Source organism: Salvelinus sp. IW2-2015, linkage group LG13 (genome assembly GCF_002910315.2).
Source record: "Salvelinus sp. IW2-2015 linkage group LG13, ASM291031v2, whole genome shotgun sequence".
In the NCBI taxonomy this organism is placed as follows: domain Eukaryota; kingdom Metazoa; phylum Chordata; class Actinopteri; order Salmoniformes; family Salmonidae; genus Salvelinus; species Salvelinus sp. IW2-2015.
In genome coordinates, this window is record NC_036853.1 from 17,228,177 (window position 1) to 17,239,030 (window position 10,854).

The 10,854-nt window shown below is 44.3% G+C and overlaps 1 protein-coding gene across 2 annotated transcripts; it reads right to left on the reverse strand.

Moving 5' to 3' along the window:
* Positions 1–579: 579 nt before the first annotated feature.
* Positions 580–9,750, reverse strand: LOC111972214 (paired amphipathic helix protein Sin3b). Of its 2 annotated transcripts, none has more exons than XM_023999138.3 (19): positions 9,518–9,750; positions 8,311–8,417; positions 7,936–8,089; positions 7,347–7,685; positions 6,999–7,151; positions 6,776–6,898; positions 6,598–6,687; positions 6,368–6,486; positions 5,974–6,187; positions 5,435–5,551; positions 5,043–5,281; positions 4,750–4,933; positions 3,917–4,634; positions 3,583–3,752; positions 3,250–3,423; positions 2,933–3,025; positions 2,182–2,276; positions 1,666–1,864; positions 580–1,388 (listed from the first exon to the last, which is right to left on the reverse strand). In XM_023999138.3, the coding sequence occupies exons 1-19, from the start codon at positions 9,647–9,649 to the stop codon at positions 1,158–1,160; spliced, it is 3,651 nt and encodes a 1,216-aa protein (XP_023854906.1). In that variant the 5' UTR covers positions 9,650–9,750; the 3' UTR covers positions 580–1,157. The 2 variants fall into 2 exon arrangements, with proteins under 2 accessions (XP_023854906.1, XP_023854905.1); XM_023999137.3 differs by having other exon boundaries at positions 7,326–7,685.
* Between the last annotated feature and the right edge of the window lie 1,104 nt (positions 9,751–10,854).

Below are 10,854 nucleotides of genomic sequence, written 5' to 3' on the forward strand. Positions count from 1 at the left end.
TGTAACGGTGTCTATAGTAACTAGATGTACTTTGATTACATTATGAAAAACGATAGATCAGATGTGCTTGTGTTTTAAAGAGACAAAGGAAACGTCTTACAATGCCCCTTTGACAGAGTAGTTTGTAAATGTTGTGTAAAACGGTGTACTACGATGGTCTCATTTGTATTTCTGTACACACTTTGGTTATCCTGTCATATCTGGGTTTTATAAACCACGTTTATTTTTAAAACTGTCACCCTGGCTCTGGCTTTTTTATTTGTTCCATTCCATAATAATAATTAAAAAAAGACTTGTCTGTACCGAGATCTCCTAATGTTGAACATAAACATACTCAGGTGAGGAATTTTGTTTGCAAGTTCTTTGGAAGGAAAGTACAGATGCAATGTTGCACTCCCATACCTTAAGTTCTTCAGCCCAACACAATCAAATGAAAGAAAAGACCAGGCTTTTCCAGGCTGTTTAAGAATTCACAACTAGGTTGTTTATTTTCATGATAACTGACAGGATAAATGTTATACATTCTTTTTTAACACTGATTTTGTTTATTGTAGTATGCAAAATGATGAAATCATGAATATGATACATAATTCCAAATGTTCCGTAAAATTAGCACAATTGAATTAATTGTGAGCACTCGTCACCCTGGCAATCATCCATTTTTAGATTAGTCACAAGACAAAAAGAATATGACCCGAAAAAAAGAATGTCAAGAATTGGCTGCCAGCAAACACTTAGATCCATGTAAAATGTTAAATTTCATTCATCGTATTCATGTAAATGCATATATAAAATGTGTACAGTTGTATATGCACATACAGTAATGCAATTACTTAAGTTGAGCTTACTGTACAAAAGACATGAGTATGACACATTTTTTCTAACCATTTCTCCCAGTACTTCAGTATAAACATATACAAACAAACAAAGGCCCTCTGGCTTCAGAAGCTAAAAACTACAACGGACTTATAAAAAGAGACATTCACATTTCTGAAACAAACTCAATGATTTTAATCTCCCGTCCCTCTGCTTGCACTGTGGACTGTGTGAACAGAGAAGCAACGTGGGTGAGTCAGGTGAAGATCTCCTGTGTTCCGTGCTGGATTCCCCTGTCTCTCAGTCTCTCTCCATGTGTGTGTAGTGAGTGTGTGTGGCCTCTACGGAGAGGGGGGTTTCCTACTGTAATGCACCTGGTATCTGTTGACAGGCAGGCCTTTGACCTGTGTGTTGAGGCAGGTGGTCTTGCACGGAATCATGTCCTCCTCCTCCTCGCCTATCAGCCAGTCGTGGACCGAGCGCTCGGCCGCCGGGGTCACGTGCTCCACCAGCCAGCCCTGGTGCCACTTGTCAAAGCGCTCGTGCTGGTTCACAGCAACCCTGTGCTGGGACTGGGGGAGAGAGACAGAGGGGAAGAGTCAGTCACTGTCAGACAAACAGACAGTGCCTTAAAAGGGACAACATTCCACAGTGGAAGCACTGGATGACGAGTGCCATGACGATGTCTAACTGATGCCAAAACAAGACATAACACTTCAAACATGTTGGAAGCAGCTATAACTATAAATACCTTTATATAAATATTGTCCCTTCTCTAGTTCAATGCCCACCTTAACTTCTCTTCAACTCACACACATGCAATCTCAGACATAAATTGGTTGAAGCTACCTTCCTTGCTTTGACCAGCGCTCCCCGGCGGTACATGTAGTCCTCAGAGTTCATGACGAACACCATCTTGTGGGTGTTGAGTTTAAAGCGGCAGTCCAGGCTGCCAGCACTCTCCACTCCCAGCTGCCTGTGCCACTCCCGTCTGCAGCGCATCGCTTCCACCTGCCGCACCTGCCAGCGTCTGAAGTGCCTCAGGTTCCTACACACACAGGGGACAGTCAGAGTATATCAGACGGAAAATACTGTGGTTCAGACAGAGGACCACAGTGAAGCAAAGTACAGTAATATTCAAATCAGAGCCTATGCTAGGACTAATTTTGTGCTTGGCTGTTATGGCAAGCAGAAACGATCTATCTGCACTGCAGTGCTTTTGACAGTCATTAGTTAAGACAGTGAAATTACAAAATGTGAAAACACAGGATTGCCGTGTAACGTCTCAGGAATTCAGGTGGCATCATATGATGGTCAATATATGGACATCACAACCAAAGTTAATTGCGTGAATCTCTCACTTACCTGGGCAAAAATACCGGTTTGAAAAAGTAGCCTTCGTTCTGCGAGCAAAGCGTTGACTCTGTCCCTACAAACTGTTCCATGTAGCTGGACAGGCACTGGACAGGGAGAGACATGTGTCAATATCAAAACAATGCAATTACAGAAGGCCATAAACTCAATCATAAGCAAAGCTTGATGAGTTGGTTATTTGAATCAGCTGTGTAGTACTAGGGCAAAAACCAAAATGTGCACCCAGGGGGGAGTTTGGGAAATCCTGCTTTAGGGCAGTGTTATTTATACTATTTAGCGTGGACCCCAATTTTTTCCACCAGAATTTCAGGGGACCCCACTTTTTTGCAATCATTTCTCACGACCCCACCAAAAAAAGAATGACATCCTTAAAATCTGTATATTTTTACATCAAGAAATAACCTTCAATTTATTACATTTTAATCTCTCATCAAAATAAACCAATAAATGTACTTTATCACATTTTATTTTTTAAATTATCTTTCTCAAAAACGTTTGTATATTGTCCCATACAATGATCTGTATTCTTACTTTTTGGTTCCAGCTACTGAAGACCTATTGAGACATCCAGTCAACAAAACAAAAAAAACGACCCCACTGCCGTTCCCAACCCCGACTTTGAATACCACTACCTTGGGGCACAGCAGGTTGCCATACAAGGCCAGTCTATGTTCATGTCCAAAAGGGAACACTATGACATTCTAAAGGTGCTAACAGTGCGACTGTCCGTAGGATTCTTTACCTGTACATCCAATGGATCATCAGCCTGGGCCTCCTCTGTGTCCAGCAGCTCAATTGTCAAGGTCACCTGGCCTTGGTTCTGAATGAACATTACCTACAAAATAATTCCCATCCCATTAAACATCAATGATCAACACGACGGTTTCAGAATGCACAAATTCTCTATTACAATAAGCAGCAGCTGAACTCCTACCAACTATGAGCAAAACCATCCTGTTTCAACCAAGTAAAATATACACCCCCCAAAACCGAATTCAATAGAAAATCTCTTCAAATATACAAGGCTCAGCGTTTGTCCCCCCCAGGGCAGGCCGTTACCTTAAAGCAGTTCTCCTCGGCCATTACCCTCTCCGACTTCCACTGGTAGCTGGTCTCCCAGGCTGTTCTCACACACTGGGACGACAGGTTAGCCCCCGCCGCGCCCCTCTTCCTCTCGGCCAGGTACAGCTCAGCCACCTGCAGACACACCTCGTCACTCACCAGGTGCTGCAGCTGCAGGAAGAGAGAAAGAAATGACATGCATTCTGAGAACAATCAAACACTTCAGGATCGCTATATTCTTGAGGTAAAGAATAAATAGGTAGTTAACGGATATGCATCTGGTTCTGTAGATTATTAATGAAAACTGGCAAGTAGAGAGACACCACTGACCTGTCTAATGATGTTCTGGATGAGCTTGTCGATGGTGAAGCCAATGTAGGCATGGATGGTAAACATCTCCCGCAATGTGTCCTCATACTGTGTGGACTCCAGGTTCCCATCCAGAAGACTGCGCACCATATCCAGGAACGCTGGATAGTACTCCTCCAGTTCTACCTCACCTGTAGAGCAAGTTCACAGGTCATTGAACAGACACTAGCTAGCTACAGAACTTCCCTCTCAAAAAACATGGCAAACTTGAGCCTAATGTTCTCTCCTGTACACAGACACACAAACAAATGCAGGCTACTAAATATGAAGGACGTTAGATCTGAGAGGTTCATACTGGGCTGTTTGAGGCGGAGCTCCATGGCCAGGTCGCGGCCCTCGGCCATCAGAAGCCTCTCACGGTTCTGCTCTGCCCGGTGCTCCAGCAGTTGCCTCTCCGCCTGCCGGTACACCCTCAGCAGCCGCTGGCACAGGGTCTGGTGAAGCCGCAGGAAGAAGTACCAGTTGTTGTTGACAAAGAACAGGTTGTAGACTCCGTCCAGCTCCTTCTGGTGCTCTGCCTCAGGGTCTCTCAGGTCCACCTTCTCCCCTCCCTCTGGAGCCAGGCTATGGGACGAGGCTACACCAAGCTCCACTGTATGAGGAGAGGCGCAGCGCCGCCGCCTCGACTCCCCGTTCAGCTGCTGATGCTGAGGTTGATGTTGCTGACTGCCCGATGTTGCTACGGCTCCTGGTATACCGCCACAGCCTCCTCCCCGGTCTCCTCCCTCCTCCACCTCCTCGTCCGTCCACTCCTCCGTCTCGCTGAGCTCGCCCCGGCGGGAGAAGAAGAGGTCGGGGACAAAGTGCTGGATGATGCGCTTGATGTGGTCCTTGTCGTCCTTGTGGATGGTGGGCTGGCGTTTGACGTGGTAGATGATTAGAGAGGCGGCATCCTCCAGGATCTGCTTGTCCTCGTAGGTGAACACCATGTGGGGATCGCTGACCGCTGGCGCGCTGCTCCCGTCACGCCCCTGCTGGACCACGCCTCCCTCCTCTGTGCTCTGCTCCTGACGCTGAGGGGGACAAACGCACAGGTTAGACAACACAGGAGAACATCTCCTTTCTAAAGAACCTTTGATGGATCGGTCGGGGGACTATAAAGGAAGTAGATTGAGTCGGAGTACTCACCTCATCATAAACACTTTCAATCTCATTGAGCAGGCTCTTGGATCGAAGGGCCTTCATGTCATTCTGCTTGAAGTTGACCCCCTGGTGGTCCAGGGACTTGAGGTAGGCCTTCTCATACTGCTCCCTCCAGATCTTGTTGAAGCCCTGCTGGGCTTCTCTCCACTCCTCCTCCTTCGCTTTCAATCTACAGACACAGCAGAGAGGACATCGAAGAATTAACACACACAGAGAGATTCACATTGGTCAAGTAATTTGGGTCAAATCTCTGCATGTGTARGTGTGTGTACCCTGACCTCTTGAGCACCACAGGCACGGCAGTAGCAGGGCTCCTCTTCAGCCCCTCTATAATCTCAGGGGCCTTGTCGCCGTAGATACGGTAGATGGCTCGCCGCTGGATGACCTCAGATGTGCCTCCCAGACAATCGTCCAGACGGAAGCGATCCTGGTCCTCAGGCGACAGACGGGACAGCTTCTTCTGAACGCTCTCCAGGACCCGGATGGTGGCCAGGTTAGTCTCTAGGACCACATCCAACTGGAGGAAACAGGAAAATAACTGAGAAAATGTTTCTGGAACAAGGTCCTCAAAGGTGATTCCGCAGTGACGCTCTGGGTAGATAAGGGAGAATAGTCTGTTTGCATGTAGTTGGTGGCTGTAGTAGTACTTCTGATATCTCGGCTTACTTACCTCAAACCTTTCGTCCTCACAGCGATGAAGCTGCTCCTCGTATGGGGTTTTCTTTGAGCTCACAAACGTAGAGTCCTCCGACCACGAGGGGAAAGAAACCCAGGTGTCATTCAGCACCTGGAAATACACAATTTTGSTTTTACTTTAATTTTCCACACAACTGAGAACATTATCATTGATGCAAACCAGAAGTCGTTGATGGGCGAAAAACAAAAAAAGGACACTCAATTCTGATTGATCTTCAATAATTACCCCATCCTCAACCTCCTGATAAAGATATCAAGATAAAAGCACTGAATAAGCATTAGCTAAGTTTAACTCTGAATAAATGTGGAAAATCACAAGGCTCTGGCATGCTGCAGCTCAAACAAAACATGCAAAAAAAAAGTAGATTCACAGCTATTGGAGCAATAGTTACAACTTTGTAGTGTCTCCTACTAGACTCAAAAAAGGGCTAAAAACTTGAAATAGAAATCAGAGGTGCTGGAATGGCAAATATATACACACATACACACAAAACTCCTTTCATTTATGAGCACCTCTTTGCAGATAGCAGTGCGACCGCTGCACTTGGGCTGCTGGTAAGTCTTGGGTAGTGCTCTGTAGCTGGATCCCAGGCGCTTGCAAGAGGCATAGTCGACCTCCCTGCCCCCACCTCCTTCCATGTATCGGTCTGACAGGCCAGACACTGAATGAGAGAGCTCTTTGTCCCCCAGAAAAGACTTGAACTGGGTATATAGCTCTGGAAACTTCCTGGAGGAAATAATGAACATGTTCAAATTAATGAATGGCTCAAGAGGAGACTTGGCAAAACATACTGCCCTTCATACAGTACAATAATATCATTATGCATTTATTTACTGAGAAAGACATCAGTGACTGTTCTCTCTGAAACCTCCCATGGTCCAATGCAAGCTCCCACGATCCACTTACCCCAGAAAGGGAGTGACAAGCTGCAGCAGCTCTGCTCCCGAAACCACTTCCTGGTTAAACAAAGCAATACAGCGGAGGAAGTTCTCGTATACCTCCCGACTCTTGAAGAAACGGCGAAGCTGCAACAAATCAAAACATTATTATCGTCATTGGTGACCAAGGCTTTCATGATATTTGTCACAGCCAAAAAACATTATGGAATAATTCCAACGCGGACACCTGGGCATTACCTTGTCAAAAAATGTGAACTCCCGCAAGACTCCATGCTTCCCAACTGAGGCAAAGGACTGGTCTTTGGAGCATGAAAACTTCATCTTTTTCTAAAAACAAAAAAACATAACCAATCACATACAGTATAGGTCTTCTAGGAAAATGGTGATGTGTATAAATGTGTGATTAAGTCCAGACCTTGAGCAGTGGTGTCATGTGAGGCAGCAGCATGGGCCTGGGTCTCTTCTTGCTCTGTTTGCTCATGTCCTCGTCCTCTGCCCTCTTCAGATGGTCTTTCCCAGTCAGGGAGCTGCCAGTGAACTGAAAGGACACAATATAGAAACGCAAATTGCACTGAAAGTGAACTGATCACAGAKAATTACCATGGGCAGGATGCTCTCAGAAAGGGGAAAATACTGACCAGTGATCTCTTAGCATCTGGTAAGAACTGTCCAAACTCAGCCAGTAAGTCCTCTTGGCCTTTGAAGAGGCTGGCCACTTTTGAGAAAACTTCATCCTCTGTCATTCCACTACTACCATGACCCCGGCTCTCCTTGACCTCAAGCTGCTCCTTCTGAAAAGACAAAAACAGACAATTATTCCATCGGAGAAACCATGATATGATACACACTAATCTGCTACAATTTAAAGTAGCCTTGATGCTAGCAAACAACTTAACTTTAAGCAGACTTCACTTTATATCAAACTAATATATTGTTTTCAATTGACAGAAAAACAAATCAATTACCATATTGATGACACAGTGTACCTGGTAAGTGTGTAGTATCTCAAGGAAGGATCTGTAGATCTCTGGATGGTCTAGGAAGCGGTTTTTGATTTTGTTGACATAGCTGATTGCACTGTCAAATTCTACTGGGCTGGGCTCTGAGGCAGGGGGGGACACTGAGGAGGACTGTGGCTGGGATGGGCTCTCTCTGCTGGGGAGTGGCAAGGACAGTCTACTGGGAGGCTCTGGGGGCCCTGAGGATGAGTAGATGCTTTCAGGCGATGCCACAGCTTCACTTTGGGCAGACCCAACTTCAGCAACAGATGAGCCTGTGGCACTCACAGCAGGGCTTGCCATACTCTTCCCCTGACCTGGGGACACCTACCAAAGAAAAAGGGGCACTTATTAACATAAATTAACTTCACAACATCCATCATAAGAGCACCTTCATGTGTGACCATTTTGGTCTGCTATGGTGGAAAGGTTGTGGCAAACTCCACTTATATATAGGCCTACTACCAATACTTGGTATAATGGTTGATGAATAAAATTGGGTTACAAATGTTGTGCATAGGCAGCCAGTATTAGAGTTTTATGCAAACCATATCAATACACATTTAGAGGGACCCACCTGGGCAGAGAATGGGGACTGAAGGAAAACCACGCCATTCTTGGGAATCTCTATCCGATACCCCGGGGGCAGGAAGGCATTGAATCCTAAGACGAGGTCCGGGTGCCCGTGGAAGAGCTGAGACACACGGTTTATAACACCCGGTGTGTCAATGCTATGAAGGAGAGAAAGATTTTAGGCAAATTTCATAGGGACAGAGGAAGTGACCTTAAACGAGATGGCATTAAATTATATTGGGAAGCAGATTTTCTTAAGAGTAACTTCAACAGTATAAAAAAATGTATATATGAAAATCTGCTWCTCAACATAATTTAAGTAACTTCAATAGTACAAAAAAATATATGTATCAAGAAATGGCAAACAGAAATGCTATACCTTTGTGATTTGAATTCTTTCATTATGTCAAGAAATTTGTTGTATATTCCAGGGTCATTCCCAAATCGTATTTTCACTTGGTCCAGGTATGATAGGGCATCTTCAACCTTAAGGTAAAGATAATGGTGTGAAACCAAATATAAACTCAGCATATAAAATTCTTTTTTCTTCTTCTTTTTTTCCCCATAAGATGCTAGATATTAAGGGGTCCAGGTTAAAGACCGATAATCAACAAGAATGCTAGTGTATGAGTGATGTTATCACTGTTATTACACATTCACAAACAGGGGCAAATGAGTTATGTTGCTCCTCAATGAAGTCATTAGCTGAACAATTTATGGTATGATGTCTTCACCATAACTCATTTAGCTATCCATCCAACTCCCTACCACTATTTGTAGTTACACTGCAAACAATAAGCAGTTAATAACTTGGCTGAGCAAGATATTACATTTTTGGGGGGCTGTGTTAGCTATATCACATCGGAACACCTTGGACGCATTGTAGCTAAAATCTGGTCAACAAGGACAACGTAGTTAAACTGCATGGTTAACGTTAGCTAGCTAACAAAACCGAGGGTTCTGTGCGGCATATGATCATCGACTTTAAAATCAGCAATACGAATAAACAATACAATAGCTAACGTTAGCATGGCGTATTGAGAAAACCCTACTCAAACTAGCTGGCAAGTTATCAAACGAGTAACGTTACTGTATGTTGGCTAACGTTAGTTAGTTGTCGGATTACAAACTAGCTAGCAAGCAATAGCGCGTATTTAAAGACAGGTCTCCCATTTTGTGCCAACAAACACCATCCCATTCTAGACAACTTAAATGTGACTTTTTTTCTGGCATTGCGGGCAGAAAATGTGAACAAGGAACTTCAGATGCCCAAAGTTATCCAACAATGGAAAGTAGCTAACTAACCAGCCAAAGCAACTAACATAGCTATACATGTTATACTGTGCTGTATCTGGATGACCCAATGAATGATTTTTAAAATCGTGTCTAACGCAATTGAAGAATCCAAGTTATCTGGCGTTAGTTAACCTACACTAAAGTACTGTTCATGCGACATTCTAGTCYGAACACCTTTATGATTAACTACCTAGCAAACGTTAACTCCTGAGCATGAAGAGAAAGACAATATCTGACGAACACAAAATGGTTCTGGGGAAGACTTTTCCCTTTTTGTTCCCGTCTCTTACCTTCAGTTTTTGAAAGTGCTGTTGTTGCACTTGCTTTTGTACAACATAGGCCTTGTCTTGAATTTGGTTTATTTGCTTCGTGTTGCTGTGTGCCTGAATTTTCGCCATGGTCCCGGAGYTAGTAACAGACATACAGCCACTACTACTTGGTTGATTATACGCTTTGGTATCTGGTTGTTGGCTAGCCGACAAAAATCTTGCCTTCGTCGGGAAGCTAGCTAGCTAGCTAGCAACGCTTAGTTGGCTAGCTAGCTAGTAGAGAACGTTAGCCAGCAAGCAAAATAAGGAAAATCCAGCAAAGTAACAATGATGGGAATAAGCTACGACTCGATGCGACTTTGATTAAAAGCCATTATCGGTCCAACAAGTAACTACTGCTGGTACGCTGTCAGAGTGAAGCCTCTGAAAAAAGCTTTGAGACAATGGTTGCTGATTATGATATTTTAAATAAACTATTGCCTGTCTCTTTAAATTCGGCGGCAGCTGTACAGCCAGTCTTGGCGTCCGGAAGCAGAGACGGAAGAAGAAGCGAGACACCCCACTCCCTCARTTTTTCTGGATACATTACCGTCAAGGAACTAAACCGAGCAGACACTGCTGCTATTGCATTGTTGACTATGGAAGAACCACCCCGTTAAGCCGACCGGAACCGATCATTTCTTTCAAAGGCAAACGGCCTGAGTAAAAACTCTTTATTTATCCACCATCTTTGTCCGGAAGCACAGTCGATCAGAGAAATTCCAATGCGCAGACGCATGGAGAAACGGGTGGAGCTTCACGAGCAAAGTATGGATTTTTCTCCATCCTCCTTACCTCACTACAACAGTACAGTCCTTGTTCAATTTTCACACTGACTGGAGGAAATCTTTTTACACAAGTGTATACACGTTGCACGCAGAACTTGAATATTTTTACGAATGGCAAAGCGTTTATTTGCATAGTTTGAGATGTGAGCACAGAATTTGACGGCCTGCCACTCACCAACACAGAATCAKCCGGGAGGGAAAGTAATGGGCGTGCCAACAATGCGCATCACACAGAAGACCAAGACCTGAATATAGCTAGTGGCCTACTACAATACACACAGGATATTTGTATTAGATACTTTATTTGTAAATACAGTCATACTTGGCATAGCACATTCATACTCTATACTGTACATATCAGCTATGCATACTCTATTACTTTTTTATTGCACTGTGAAGTTAAGGGAAGTAGCAGACAAGCATTTCGCTGCACAAACTATACCTGTWGTGTGTACCTGATGAATACAATTTTATTTTAGATGTATTCATACAACTCCAACCCTCCAGATTGAGCAAACCCAGACCATGGAC